Consider the following 16,892-nt stretch of genomic DNA (forward strand, 5'->3'; position numbering starts at 1 on the left):
GTCCAATTAGGAGTCCAACAGGTATGGGCCAAACCAAACTGGGCTTTGCTGAGCTGTATCCTATTATTGTAGATTAGGCCGAAAAGTATTCACTCCCGAACCAGACAAAAAAACAATAATAAAAAACACAAACAAATTAAAAACCTTTAAAGGCAAATTCTTCCTGCACCATATCAATTTTAACCTTCACCATATCAATTTTTTAAATTTCCAAAACTACCCTCCTGTAACATATCAATTTTTTAAATTTCCAAAACTATCCTTATTCCAAATTAAAAAATCCAAAATAATAATTATAATTGAGAAATAAAAAAATACATGCTGGAAAAAAAATTCTGAACACAAAACTAAAAATACATTCCGGATAAAAAATTTCAGAATTCAAAAATATGTTCTGAAAATTGAAATCTAAAATATTTCATATAAAAGATTCAAAAATAAATTTTCCCATTTTTGTGTAAGGTTATTTTCGTCATTTAGGAGGAGTATTTTTGTCATTTTCTAGAGCTGATTGGGTGCATGCTGAAATTGATATGGTGGAGGGAGAAATTGCCACCTTTAAAACAGCCCTCCATCATGCTATGTTACGTTGTCTAACCATATTTCATGGCTTCTTCTTACTCCACCTCACGATTACTAACTCCACCCCCATACTAACAACAAAAATTATTTATTTTCTTTCCAAAATCATTTTCAAAACAAGTTTTGGAGAACTCATTATGAAAAATATCTTATATATTCCAGAAATCTTATTTAAAAATATTATTATGAAAAAATCATTTTAAAATACATTTTATATATTTAAAAAATTCTGTTATGAAAATCATGTTCCAAAAGTTTATTTTTTCTGAGAATCATGGTCTCAAAAATCTGAAAAGTTTGCTTTTTGAAAGATTTCCAAAACAAGTAATCTAGAAATCCCTTTCATAAAAAATAAATTGGTCATTTTAAAAATGATGAGAGTTCAGTTAGAAGTTTTGGAGATGCAGAATGATCCTATTTTCAGTGTATAAACACAGACAAAACAACAAATTTAAGTTACTTACTATTCAGAGAGAGAAAACCTTATTAAATGAAACAGCTTTTCATTCAAATATTAAAAAAGAGAATGTGAGTTTAATAGAAGTTGGGCTTTTGAAGTGGGTCCAGTGAGACTAGTCCCACATCGACTCAACTCATGTTTTTGTATTGGTATCCTGGGAACAAGCCTCCCATGTGAAATACGTCAATTCGGAAGTCACCAGCCATGCCACAAGTACTTCATAGTATTTTTCAATCAACACAAATAATGCAGTTTCACAAATTAAATCTCTTGTCAAGGGGACAAAAAACTCACCACTTAAAATCATTACCACTTTTCCAATAATCATTTATAGTACTAACACTTTCTATGTTCCTCTGAAGCACCTTAGTAACATTTTACCTTGTTTTACGTACCTAGGATTGTTTCACTATGCCGTTGTACAGATTTTTGGGTATTTCAAAATTCAAATTTGAATAACATGAATAGTAGAATGGTGTGACCATTCTCACTGTATTAATCTGTGAAGCCATATTATATGGTTGTGTATTTATGAATGAGTTTTTTGAATATATATATATAGCTCCAAACCCATACCCTTTACATTCTCGTTTTACTGTGTGATGAAAATTAAAGGAAACACAGACAGAAGCACAAGCGCAAGGGTTCTTTCATCACGTGAGACCTATAAATCTTTGGTTGTACAGCATGTGATTTTTTCTTTTTCTTTCATTTCTTTTGCACAACTATATATACCTTCGCATCTATTCTTTTTTGCTTTCTTTATCTCACTCTTTTTTTTCATTTTTCAGCGCCATAAGGTGTTTCCAATTCCAAAGGGTGCAAATGGGGCAACACAGATCGTGGTGTGAGTGAGTGTGAGAGAAGTTTTGGTGGCCCACTTACACTTTGATCTTTTTATTGCAAAATGGGGTGTCTGTGAGTTTTAGTGTGCTGGATTATGCATCATGGATCATGGGGTCGACCACCTTCACGTGACCACCTTCACTATGTTGCCCTTCATGCTTGTCATGTGTGTGTGCACACACACAACACAACCTCATCATCATCATCATCTCTTATTCTCATCTTGTCTTTATCCAACTGAAAAAGAAATAAAGCTAAAACAAAAGTGTTTTAGTAGTTTCAGTGATAATGATCAATTTCTTAACTGAGTAAATCAAAGACCCTGAAGATTTCACATCTCATTGTTGTCACATTACAGACAGTGATAAAGTGAAGCAGATAAACTCACTAAACCAAATTCACGTGAGAAATAACAAAAGCAGATCAAAACCAAAGCTGCACACTTCTCTCTCGGACCACATCTGATGTGTTCAGACACGTTTGTCTGTTTCCTCTAAAGTGCCAAAGCCAGGTGGTTATGCATTGTTTTATATGTTTTCCCCCATTACAATTAAACCTTGTTAATTAACAAAGTGGCGTTTTAATAATTCTGTAACAATTAAGTACAAAGGGATTATAATTTAGTTGCAACTTGCCCATATACTTCATTAACTTTGACAGAATAAGAACACAAACTGATCAATAATTTTAGTTATTATTCAAGAAACCATAGTGGGTTGATTGTTGATATTTATATATATATAACTGGACTTTGAGATTAGGAAGATGTTAAAGTAAATTAATAATAGAAATGTTCCCTTATAGTTGGTAGGTTGAATTCTCTTGTTGTTGAAGCAAGGGATCCAAAACATAGTCAATGATTCCCGCATGACCATATCCTTCATATATGATGAAAAGGTCAAGACTCACATGTAAGAAATTCTATGATCTGCACATTCTTCCTTGCAAATAATTTGCTTTAGCACTATAGGCTATAGCTACCTGTTGTTCATAACTCACTTCGAGTGTTGAGCCATTCCATCTCTGAAATGCCCACGTTAGAGCGTGATAGTGAATATACCTTTCCCTATAGCACAGTAGCATGACAGACAATTGATGTGAATAATGAGTTGGAAAAGGAAGAAGAAAACATTAATTGTAGAATTAGAACATTAATAACAAATCAGTTGGCATGTCTAGTTGGTTCTTGGGTAGTCATGGAGGTAGGTGGAAACTATGAAATTGCCCTAATCCATATCCTAATTAAGCACTTCCATTTCATTGCTTATTCATTCTAAAGATCATTGCCCAATAATAAACCCCAAAAGGCTTCCTTTTTGTGATTTGAGGGAGGTAAATGCTCATAAGATGCTAAGCATGAACCAATAATACTAATCTTGCAAAATTCTTAATTTTTTGGCAAAGCTCAAAAGTGGAAATCATAATGAATAAAGTGGATTAAGGGTCCCCCTCGTTGAAAATGTGGAATGGGACCAACTGGGTTGCCAGCGATGATGATGCTCTGAAAAATAGCATCATTATATAAGGTAGAAACATCAACATCTTTATGGTTCCCACTTTTGTGTCTCATAAGATGGACCTGTGTCTCAAACAGTCAAGTCTCAATTAGTTACCATGCATCTTTAGTTTAATTTTGTGGCAACTAATAATCCAAACTTAATCACAATCACAATCACAGACAACCCCTTTCATGGTGAGCTAGTGAGTTAATTAGGCTTGGTCTTTGGGCAAACCCCAAATTTATTCTCACTTTGCTTCTTTGGTTGTGGATTAGACCTTTGGATTACACTTCCAAACCTAACTAAACTATTCAGGAAACACCACTCAAATCTGCAGTTAGCCACCAAACCAAAGCGTGATTGTTGGATGTTCTAAAGGAAAATCATTTTGCCTTAAAACAATATAAGCTTTTTTTATTCAATGTTTAAAACTTTAGTTTTTAATGGATCTACTCTTTTCTACTAAAAAAATTAAATTATTTTCCTATGCAAAAGTGTTACCATTAATTTCTACCCCCATAATCTCTTTTAAGAAAATGTATAGATTTTTTTACTATGAAAATTTTGCAAGAAAATATGCAAAATCGATATCATTAAAGAATGTGGTATAGAGATTTAGATATATTCATTTTAGTATATACAAATAAGTTTAAGTTGTTGTATCACATATATTAAGAAAAATATAAACATAGACAGTCTTGTCTAAATAGTTGTATTCTTTAAATGAGATGAAGAATAATTAGTGTGGAAATAATTTTTTTCAAAAAAATTATTTTTAAATGCCTAAAATTACATATCATAAGGGAGGGAGTACAATTTAATTATTCGCAACAAGTGGCCACTAAACTAAAGATTGATTAATTCTTCAGAGACAGTATAAAATTAATTAGTTCATGGTTTTCTCTTTCAATTTCAAAATAATTATTCCTGGTCAGTCCTATGTAAAAATTAAAGGACTGGTAAACATCTAATTAAAAAAATTATTTTTTCATTGGATATTTATTTCAATTTTATTCTATTGTTCTTTTCATTTCAGTGAGTTAAATACTACCTTAATTTAACATCTTAAACATTATTTATCATTCGTATTTATCATTTCAAATCACACATGTATCTTCAACTAAAATATACAGTGAAATTAAGTAAGCCTCTTTTTTTTTTGACAAGTGTTTATTTTCTTAAAAAGAAGCAGACATGTATTAATTGAAGAGAAGCCATGACACCAACTTAAGCTTTGAATTGGTGTGTAGATGGTGAGAGGAAGGAATATTTGATGGAAGTGGAGTTATTTTTGGGTTTAATGGGAGAGAAGTTTGATGCAGTATTGAGAGAGAGTTAAAACTGGTTTAGACTTAAACTAGCATAGGTTCTACCTTGTACTCAGCCAAGAGAGAGGTAGCGTAGAAACAAAAGGTGGTGTTTGCCTTTGTTAAAAGAGGCAAACATTAGCATAGGTTCTACCTTGTGATTTGATTGTTTCCATGAATAGGGTTTTGCAAGCATTGTTGATTACACTTACACACAGTATGTGTCAAGGTGAAAGTGCAAGAAGATGGACCCCAGTTTAAAGAGCTGTGTACTGTGGTTAGGTTTGGCAGTTGTGGTGTGCATTGAAAGTTCATAGCTGGACTTTCTTCACTGGTTCTGGTAGGTCCCTCCAATGGAGATGTTTCTCACTTCTTAGCAATGTATTTTTTAATTAATTAAAATTATTTCATATGTCTTATCAATGTTTTACATTAATTCAAAAGTGGACGTCATTCACTGATTTTTATATTGTAATGTGATAAATACTTTTTAATATAAAAAACAATGTTTAATTTCAAATTGTTAGTGATACAATTTTGTGCAAAACTCATTATGGTTAAAAAAAAATATTATATTTCACTAATAGGAGTGATTATGGAATGGAAGAAGTACTTTTTATTTTCTAATAATGAGCATAATGTTTTGGCAATACATAGTGATATTGGTTTGATGGGTTTTTACATAAAAATATTTTTTTATAAAAAAAAATTATGAGACATTCCCAATCATTATAAAAAAAAAACATAAAAAGAAAATCAAAAGACAATTGCTAGATTTGGGAACCTTTTAACACCTCTCAACAGAAAACAACACTGATCCTACCTACAATTAATTTACATTCCTAAGATTGGTGTCAAGATTAACCAACATGAAACACCCTTACAACATAGAGTGATTCTAAACCAATTTGTGATTCCACTCCTCTCCATAATGTATGGATATAATGTAAGATAATCAAATGTTTTTATTTAAAATGAAAAGATGAAAACTAACAAGAAAAAGTATCCAAGTTTAATAACTTATGAAAAAGGTAAAAATGGTTATATAATTAACCATTTAAACTTTTTTTTTCTCACACCATATCACTGTGAAAGAGTAAATAGGAAATAGTAAAAGTTATTGAGAAAAAGGTTGCATGAAAGATACGTAGTTTGTGAAGTTAGAGTGAGTGTGCAGATGCAGGCTATGAGGTAGGAAGTTGAAATGGAATATGGACTAAGTAGTAATGAGTGAACTAAAACCCTGTGAGCTTTAAAGCCAAGTTAATTGAAAGCACAATGAAAACTACTTCTGCCTCACCTCAACACTCACCACTCTCACACATCCACCTACATATATCTACCCTTCACCTTCTTCATCCCCCCACGTATTCTTCATCTTTTAAATGATGGAATCTTCGCAATTATTTTTCCCAGGGCTTCTGTTGGTGGGTGTACATCTTTAATGACTCTTCACTGGTCCCTTGGGTTTCAGCTAATGTATCAACAATACAGACACCAACGTATGTGGTAACTATATGTTTTCCACAATGTGTTGGTCCATAAACATATAATTCTATAGTGATTTCGACACTTCTATTCAACTTTTATCTCCTGGTGTTACTCATCAACATATTATAAACCTCTCACAACCATGTGACCTACATGATTTAACAAGTCATTTGCCATGTTTCACTGCTATTAGTTTAATGATCAAAATGTATTGACTATAGGCATGGAGCTGTTTTTATTAGAGGTCTATTGCACCCACTTCAACGTTTATCACCTCGTTTTCTTAACTCTTAAATGTGTGAAATAAATGTACTCGAAAACTTCAGCTATAGAACTATTTATTTATTCCCACACTGCTTAAATCTTAACTACACTCTTCTGTTTTTTAGTACTATATTGTAATGTCGTGTTGGACTCAAATTGGAAACCAAGGTAGACATTTATGAAATTTTTAATATAAAATTCATTTTTATTGTTTTAATAACATCACTTTCTTTTACTAAGTGCTTTATGAAAGAATAATTTAGAATAAGTGCTTTATGAAAGAATAAATTATGAATAAAACTAAATTTCTTAAAAAGAAATCTAGTTTTTTTTTTCCTCAAATCTATTCGATATCTAAAAGTGGTATCAGATAATCTTACGAAATAAACTTTTAAATCTAATTCAAGATTTAAAATGAGATTAATAGTCGGTGATATGATATTTATGAATGGTTTGATAGCGAGTGACTATATACTTATGAATGATCCAACAGCAGTCCAATAGCAGATGACACAATATTTATGGATGGTCAAATAATGAGTGACGATATATTTCTGGATGGTCCGATAGCGGTCAAATAACGGGTGACATGATCAATCCAACAAACTATGCTAAAATAACTCTAAATAACCTTAACATTATTTAAGAGTGGTATTTAATCATGACTCAACTTTACAAAATTAATTGAGATTTATACTCACTTATATAATATAAACTGACTTGATATCTAGTAAATGTCAGATCTCATATAATAAAAAAATGTTTTACATTATATTAGTGATTTTTGAAATATTAATAAAATATTATATATACGTTGATAAACTAAATAATTTTTTTTCAAAAAAAAAAACACTTCCTCAATTTCACATACTATAAAGAAAAGTTCACAGGTTTATAATAAATATTACTATTTATGCATGTCGATTTATTACTATTAGACAAAAGTAGTCAATAATCAGTTGGAAAAAATTATGATTTCAGACTCTATCATGATAATGATTACGCATTGAAAACGAATCTCAAGAATTTTTTTGAAACAATTGTATCTATTTTGTTTTTGTACATATTTATATAATAACGTATTTATATATAGTACTTGAGGTAAAATGTTAAAACCTAACCGTCTTAAGATAAGGGAAGGAATGTAAGAAACTTTATATTTTCAAAATACTTCCGTCCCTCTTTGTCCGATTCAGTCGAGGGTAAAACGGGTATTTTAGAAAATCGGTATTACATCAGTAAAAATCATCAAAATTGGTCCAATAGGAAAATTGATAAAATTCAATTTAATAAAAAAATTTAATTTATTTATATTTTCTTAAAAATAACCTAAAATATTTATATATACACATTTTATCATAATAAATATTTACATATATTGTTTAAATTTCAAGATAAATATGAAGCATAATTTTATTTAACTTTTATATGTATCTTCCTTTGTAACGTGTAAAAGTAGAAGGAAAATGTTAAATAATTTGTATACAAGTCAATATTCAAATATCTTTATTATATTATTTTTTTCATGCTGATATAAAAAAATGTAAATTAATGTATTATTTATCCATTTTTAATTATTAAAATTATTGTCATTAATATCAGTTTGATCTCAGTTAAGCTATTCAATCTTAACCTAGTATCTTAACTGAATTAATGCCCAATTAGGTTTTAAAAACATTGGTTTTTATACATATTAATTAAAATAAAAGTGTGACTGTGAATCAGTAATAAAACCAAACTCAAACATGTTAAATCATAATAATATAACCTATATTTATCTTTATTCTTGTGGTTAACATTCTATGGCTTTGTTTGACACATGAAAACACAAACTTTTATAAAAAAAAATGCATTTGGTAAGAGAATAATCTGAAAAAATAATATCATTAATTTTTAGCGGAAACATAGAAAGTGCCAATAACATCATCATATTTTTCGAGTGCCTATAGGATTCCTAAGCTATCTCCAAATTTTTTATAGTTAAGATGTCATTTTCATGACAGAAAAAAAAACACACAAAATATTGATTGTTGTGCTTTTTTTTCCCTCGCAATTATTTACATACAATTTCAACCAAAATATGCACGTACATTTGTCGGCAGCTGACAGATTATATACATAGATATAGAATTATTCTCACACTTTAGCCTCAAATACCCTCCACATAAACAAATTGGTAATATCTTATAAAATTTTGACATGATATTTTTTTTTTATAAAATGATGTTTTAGAGAATAATTATTAACTAATTTGTTTTTATCCACACAAAAAGTCACACACAGAGGTGAAACTAGTGGGAGAGAATGATGCACTGAAAGCTGGGTTGCTTATTGTGATTATTTTTGGGGGTCCAGATGTCAAATTCCACAGGAAATTAAGAGATGAAATTAAGAAAAATACACAAAAGTACACTCTTAAGTGGGTCCTCTTAATTCAAGCATCCAATACAATAAATAATATGATAATGACTAAATAAAAAGAATCCAATAAGACAATAAGAAAACTTGCATCAATGACATGATTATCTTGTATATTTGGATTTTCAATAAGCTACCTTCTTGATTTTCATAAGGAGCTTTTTACCTTTTTTTTTCTTTGGTGGATTATGAACTTTCTTTACATCATAACCAGTTCCAGCATTTTATGAAGAACATTAACTATTCACTAAATCGTAGAACAACTTAGCACAATTAAGTGGTGGCCTCAACAAGGACGATCGTACATAAATATTTTCATTGAATTTGTGTTTATTTATAGTAAGTAATTGGTCTAAAATGTTTAGACACATTTTCAGCATTAGTAGCATCAAAGCTCTTCATCTCTCTCATGTACCAAAATCAGAAGAAGCAAAAAAGAAAAAAAGAAAGGAACATTGTTATTTTCGAAAGTACAATTGTTAATCTTCCTGTGAAAAGTCATATTCCGACACTTGTACAATTCGATAAAGATGAAGAAAAATTCCACGGTTTAATCTTGCACGTGGTATTTTTTTTTTCAATGAACACACACAATGTCTCCAAATTATCCAGCATGATTTTTTTTCACAAATTAACCCAGGAGATTTTAATTTCAATGTCTCTGAGCAAAAGAGGCAAATTTGTAATACATAAACCCAGTAAAAATTGTTTTTCTTTTAATTTCAGGACAATGTCACTATTCCAACGACCCACTTCCTTAATTTCTTTTTGTTTGGTTCGAAATTCCCTTTCATCCATCATTGTTAACAATGTAATGCAAATACCTCGCAGGAATGTGGAAAATCATTTTTTTATATATCGCGGGGCAGGTAAATTTTTTACAATAATTTTAGAATAAGGAAAAGAGACAACCTACAAAACCATCATTATTAACTAATAATGACACCTCTCCTAAAACGAAAACCATATACCCATTAATTATTAAATAATTTGTGTACCTCTTGTTAAAAAATATACAGAGCAATAGACATATTTATTTCTTAAAATGGAATTAAAACATTGATTAATAAAAGAAATAAAACACAGAAGGTTCGAATTAAATATTAAATTGTTAGACGCATGTGTCACCTGGTTTCTTGAAAACTGTTCCAAAGACACAAGACAAGAACATCACATATGAGATGAGATCTACTGACTCTGTTTGCTTTCGATTTTTCAGAGGTCGCTCCTCTCACTTTCCCTCCTTAACAGGTTTTCGTTTCAACGTCACTTCACTCCACCATTGTGTTCAGAACCGCTGAGACTGAGCTCAGCGAGTTTTTTCCACGTGGACCACCGGAGCAGCATTTTCCGGCGGGTTTTGGGAGATCCGGTTGATGACGTGGCTTTCCGGTGACAAAAATCTATCTGGGTTGTGGGATCAGTGACATGAGAAGCTGAGTCGGTGGAGTGGTGTGGCTTGTGAGCGAAGATGTTCAGATGGAGGAGTGAGAGACACAAAGTCAAAGCTGTTTTCAAACTCCACTTCCATGTCACCCAGGTAGCTAAACTTGGCTTCATTTCACAATGGAAGTATTTTGTTGATTAAATTGGGAACTTTTATTCGTTTAATTTAGTGAGGGTCAATTTCTCATGACGAACCAAAGTTCGAATTTGGCCAGAGAGTGCCCACGGTTAGTATCTGAACAGGATTGTTCCGCAAGGAAGATGAATGTGGGAATTAAAAAAAGAAATATTTTAAGTTCGTTTCCCTTGGTCCTGTTTGATTTTTCTGATGGGGTGCAATGCAGCAAGTGGGTCTGTGAAATGAGAAGGTCAAACAGGAGAATTTGACTTTGTGGTTGGTGTGATTTTCAGATGGTGCAATCTGGGGTGGAATCTTTGGTGCTGTCTATAGTTCCAGGGGACATTGGAAAGGTAACTACGAGGCTAGAGAAAGCAGCAATTCATGGTGGAGTTTGTAGATGGGAGAATCCTGTCTTCGAAACAATCAAGCTTTTTCAGGAGCCTAAGACTGGGAAATTCAGTGAGAGAGTATATTATTTTGTGGTTTCAACGGTAAGAGTTTGAAATTTTCTGTTTTTGGTTGGTTATGTGTGTCAGATTGTGATCTGGTTTCTGTATAGGGTTTATCAAAAGCTAGCTCCTTTGGGGAAGTCTCTGTAGACTTTTCTGAGTACGCTGAGGCTACGAAACCTTCCACTGTTTCTCTTCCCATCAAGAATTCTCTTTGTGAAGCCGTCTTGCATGTTAGTATTTGGTCTCTCCCTTTTTCTTATAAAAAAAATTGTGTAGAGTGTTTTTTACTGCAATGCTGATTTCAGTAATTCTGATTTGTTGCTTAATGGACAGGTATCAATCCAGAGGCTGCAAGAAAATAATGATAAAAGGTATGGTAGATTACTACGGATATTTTTATCTTCAGGATATAGAGTTTGCCTCTAAAGTGATTTTGATGATGTGGTTTCTTCTTGTCAAATAACATTTGCAGACAGCAAGAGGATTGTGAAGATACCGAACTAAAGCCCAATGATAGAAGTTTGAGGACCTACTTGAGCAATGGAGAGATAGATGCACGCTCGAAAAGTGATTCTTCTGAAGTAAGGTTTCACTCGTTGGGGCTAGGAGCCTAGGATAACTTTGGCTTGTTTATATGTGGCAGTCTATAAAAGATCAAAACTAAATTTTATTTTCTTTACTTTTTTTCTTTGAAGATTTGTTGTGGTAGTGGGGTGGGTTTAGGTCTGTGGATATTTTACTATGATCTTTCATACTTGAAAATTTCCTCATTAAGTAAATTCAACTGTCATGTATACTTTCTAAGTGCAAAAGTTGTTTGTTTTCTTTTCTTCTATTTTGGAGGTCGAAGTTGTATGGAAATAATTAGATTTACTCTTTCAACGCTTTCACAGGATGTGTCTGCCAAAGCAAATGCCAATGGAGCTGAATTGAGCGCTGATTGTAGGACATCTAGTGGATCTGACATTACAACGTTAAGTTCTGATGGAAGTTCTGGACTTGACACACCCCGAGAACTAGGACTAAGAAATGGTGGCATCCACCCCAACAACAATGGTTTTCTTTCAGATTTGAGCCACACATCTGAACCCCAAAAAGCTGCTGTAAATGATATTCATCAGAGATCACAGTGGGACTGGTCAGCTGGTTCAGAACACAGTTTGAGTTCGGATGGGTCAACAAATGTTTCTCAGGATGCTCTTCCTAGGGAAAGATCTCATCAAGCATCTGATGTGGAAATTGAAAGACTCAAGGCTGAACTTGCTGCTTTGGCCAGGCAGGTGGATGTGTCAGACTTGGAACTGCAGACTCTAAGGAAGCAAATTGTAAAGGAAAGCAAAAGAGGACAGGAGCTCTTCAAGGAAATCATTTGCGTGAAAGAGGAAAGAGATGCACTCAAGATTGAATGTGACAATCTCAGATCTTTTCGTAAACGAATGGAGGAGGCCAAAGTGAGTAACAGGGCACCCCTGGATAGTGGGGATCTTTGTACTCTTGTGGAAGAAATTAAACAAGAATTGAAGTATGAGAAGGAGCTGAACGCAAATCTCCAATTACAGTTAAAGAAGACACAAGAGTCGAATGCTGAACTAGTTCTTGCTGTGCAGGACATGGATGAAATGCTGGAGCAGAAAAATAGGGAAATATGTAGTCTTTCCAATAAGCAGGAAGAGGGTAGAATTTCCCGTGAGTCAGGGGAAAAACTCTCTAATTCTGAAACGGATGATGAACAGAAAGAATTGGAAGAGCTAGTTAAGAAGCACAGCAATGCTCAGGAGACTCACTTACTTGAGCAAAAGATTATAGATCTCTATGGGGAAATAGAGATGTATAGGAGAGACAAAGATGAGTTAGAGATGCAGATGGAGCAGCTTGCACTAGACTATGAGATATTGAAACAGGAAAACCATGATATTGCATATAAGCTGGAACAGAGTGAACTGCAAGAACAATTAAAATTGCAGTATGAATGCTCGTCTCCTCTTGCTGTTGATGAAGTTGATGCCCATATTCAGAATCTGGAAAATCAACTCAAGCAACAGTCAGAAGAACTCTCAGATTCTCTGGCTACCATCAAGGATCTTGGAACCCAAATCAGCCGATTAGAGGAAGAACTAGAGAAACAAGCCCAAGGATTTGAAGCTGATCTAGGTGCCGTGACAAGTGCCAAAGTTGAGCAGGAGCAAAGAGCCATTCGTGCAGAAGAAGCATTGCGAAGCACCAGACTTAAAAATGCTAACACTGCTGAGAGGCTTCAGGAAGAATTTAAAAGGCTCTCAATGCAAATGGCCTCTACATTTGATGCCAACGAGAAGGCTGCCATGCGGGCATTGACAGAAGCAAGTGAACTTCGTGCACAGAAAAGACTAGTGGAAGCAATGCTGCACAGAGTCAATGACGAGCTTCAGTCAGCCAAAGCTGATTATGAGGTAAAACTGGATGAACTTTCGAAGAAAATAGACATGATGGCAGCTCAGAAACAACAGATGTTGTCGGAAATTGACGACAAGTCCAAGCAGCTTGAAAATCAGCAGAAGCGTGAGGAACAAGTTAGTAGGGATTTCTTTGAAGAGATCCAGATGCTAAAAGCCGAAAATGAAAGGCTTAAAGTGGAGATTTCATGCCTCTCCGAGCAAGTAGAGCAAAAAGATATCTTAAGAAATGACTTGGAACTTATGAAGAAATCGCTTGAGGAATCTGAGGCTCGGTTACAGAGTAGAACGGTGGAAAGAAATGAGCTGGTGAGTGAAATTGCTTTGTTGAAAAAGGAAGCAGAAAGGTCACTTGATGGGCTAAATAGGATGAAGCATCTCAATGATGAAAAAGAGATGGAGACTAGAGTCTTGCTGTCAGAGCTAGAAGCACTCAGAGCTCAATATAGTGACTTGAAAAGGGCTTGTATTGAGGATGAAGATGAGAAAGAAAATCTAAGAAAGAATGTTTTCCAGCTAAAGGTTGAACTTAAGAAGAAGGACGATGCATTAACCAACATCGAGAAGAGGTTCAAGGATAGCAATGGACGCACACCACTTTCTGATGGAACCAAACCAAATTTAAAGAACAAAAAAGGTGCTCCAATTCCTCAGAGTGCAAAAGAAATAGCAAATCTGAGGGAGAAAATAAAAACGCTTGAGGTAATAACTTCAGAAATCCCAGTAGTTTGAAGAGATAGATAGGGTAGGTACTTTGAGAAAAATTCTTGATCCCCAAAAGCTAATTCTTCTATTGATATTTTCTTCTACCACACATCATTTCGTTTGCCTACATTTTCCTAGGATAGTTTGTTTAGCTCTAGCTGTTGAGGGAAGTATATTAACACAAGAGTTATTTGTGGCAGGTCATGATAAAGTCCAAGGAAACTGCTTTAGAAATGTCAGCTTCTTCATTTTTGGAGAAGGAAAAGGATCTCCAATCCAAAATTGAGGAATTGGAGGACAAAGTGGAGGAATTCAATCAGAGCATCACTTTGCAAAAGGTATACTTATTAACATAGCTCAAGCAATTTGCCAACATAAATAAAATGTACTGATGAATGATGGAAATAAGAATATTCCAACTATTTTTTTTATTTACCACTAATCTTAGGCAAGGTTTCATAGTATGAATTATTGCATTGTTGGTATATGACGTTCTTGAATCATATCAGCAATAAATATAATTGTCTTACACTTCAAACAGGTTGTTGAGGATAGGGGTGTTACTACTTCAAATGATACTACAAGCGTGGCTGAGGAAAATGGTGTTGCATTGACATTGTTCAAGAGGTGTGTGTCCTTTATATTTTCTGTACAACATAGTAGACAGAACTTAATACCTGTTATGATTACTTAGTTTGTCTATGAGTATAAGATGGAGGAATCACATTTGGAATGTGGAAGTTATAATATGTTACTAATAGTTTCTGAAAATCACATTCAAGAAGTGAAAAATTACATTTGAAACGTGAAACTAGACATGTTATATGTTACTCTTACATGTAAACTTGGAATTGAAGCTATTCATGTGTTTCATTATTGATCATTTTCTGTCCATGGCAGTAATTTATATTTGTCGGAGAAAGAAGCAGAAATATCCACAATGGATAATAATGGAGGTGGCAATCTTTGTGAAACTTTAGCTGAATTATCGCTGTTGAAGGAAAGAAACAACTTAATGGAAACTGAGCTTAAAGAGTTACAACAAAGATACTCAGAAATGAGTCTCAAATTTGCAGAGGTAGAAGGTGAAAGACAAAAGCTTGTTATGACTGTACGAAACCTCAAGAATGCTCGGAAGGCTCAATGAATAGTTCAAATTCATGGCTTTAAGGCACTGAAAATGGAAATAGATAAAATGAATAAATTAATGTGTACACTGGCAAGATAAATATGCTTTTTCTTCCCCTTCTGAACCGTAAATGCGTGCCATAGGGGTACCATTTTATAGAGTTATTGTAGCAGTTTGTGATGTTTTTAAGTGCTTTTTAGCTACCAATAGTGTTCATCAGTTTTTTCATTGTATCTTTTTTTTTTTTTTTTTTCATTATGCGTTTATATATACATATTCTTTTATTGTATCCTTTAACTCAAATATGATATAATACAAATGAGCATTTCTTTCATTGTACACCTTTTTGTATTGTATTTACATTTACATTCAGATTGTTTTATTGCACTTCATTGAAGTTAAAGTGGAATAAAAACCAGCATAAATACCCCTGCAATTGTTATATGCAGTAAAATTGGACTGTGGTTTCAGGTGTTATTTATAATTATAATGTCAGTAATTCAAATTTGGAATTATAATTTGCCTAATCATTACTCATAAAAATTAATCTTACAGTTATGACATAAGAATATCCAAACAATGTTTAAAAATTAAAATCAATAAAAAAAATGAAAATGAATATATCTTCTATTAAAAAATGAAATGTTTTGAGTGAAGGAGAAACCCAAGCCATATAAATTGATGGGGAGTCTATAATCTGGAAAAATATATTTTTGATAATCATCTTTTCTTTAAACATCTGTTTAACGATTTTTTTAATACTAAAATATTAATTAATTAAATTATTTAATAAAAAATAGTAAAAAAAAGTTGTAAAATGGTTATATAGAAAAATATGAGTATCAACATGTCATATCTTTTATAATTTTTTACTGAAAAAAATTCACCAATGAACAAATTATAAAGATGAATATTCATCCAGACAAGGACTAAAATAATATGTACAAGTAGTTTGAACTTGCCAAATACAACCCTAACAACATTAAATAAGAAGAAATTAGAATTTATATTTGACTTGTAAGAAAATCACTTAGCCTTAACTAGTTTATTTAAATTTAAGTTTTTAAATCTATAAAACTTAAACTCAATGCCTTAACTAATTTATTTATTTCTTCTATAACTTATTTATTTCTTTTAAATCCCTCTTTAAAGAACACTGCATTTTTTAGATTAAACAATAATTTATAAAGTAATATTATTAATAAATAAATAAATTATTGCTTATATATTTTCCTTTTAAATGTGTAAACTTTTATAATAGAGTTTTTTTTTATGAAATGAATAAGTAATTCATACATTTTAAATTTCACATTTCAGAATACTTTTTCAAGATATGCAATTCATAATATATTTTGTAGATTTAAAAATATCTTTTAAAATGTACAATCTATAATATTTTTTTTATTTTGTATTTCAAAATGTAAATTTTAGAATAAAAAAAATTATATCCATGAATGTACATTCTGATTTTACATTATAAAATACATAATAAAAAAAATGCATTCTGTAATGTACATTTTGTGAAAAAAATATATTTCATAATATATATTTTGAAATAGAAATATATTCTAGGATGTATATTTTGGAATAGAAAATAAAAAATGTATTCTAAATTATACCTTTTAGAATACTTAATTTGTATTTTAGAATGCAAAATTTGTATTATAAAATACAAAATTTGTATTATAGAATGTAAAATTAAAATATAAAAATCTTACGTTTAATATTCTAAAATATAAA

General features: G+C 32.0%; 1 protein-coding gene across 1 annotated transcript; it reads left to right on the top strand.

Annotated features, from left to right (window-relative positions):
* Positions 1–9,933: 9,933 nt before the first annotated feature.
* On the top strand, positions 9,934–15,491 carry LOC137812621 (uncharacterized). Its single transcript, XM_068614739.2, has 9 exons — positions 9,934–10,407; positions 10,725–10,925; positions 10,994–11,116; positions 11,220–11,257; positions 11,359–11,467; positions 11,780–14,020; positions 14,224–14,361; positions 14,565–14,650; positions 14,924–15,491. Exons 1-9 carry the CDS (start codon positions 10,339–10,341, stop codon positions 15,168–15,170), a joined length of 3,252 nt encoding a protein of 1,083 aa, XP_068470840.1. The 5' UTR covers positions 9,934–10,338; the 3' UTR covers positions 15,171–15,491.
* Positions 15,492–16,892: the final 1,401 nt, after the last annotated feature.

This window comes from Phaseolus vulgaris, chromosome 2 (genome assembly GCF_051622355.1).
Source record: "Phaseolus vulgaris cultivar YP4 chromosome 2, ASM5162235v1, whole genome shotgun sequence".
Lineage (NCBI taxonomy): Eukaryota > Viridiplantae > Streptophyta > Magnoliopsida > Fabales > Fabaceae > Phaseolus > Phaseolus vulgaris.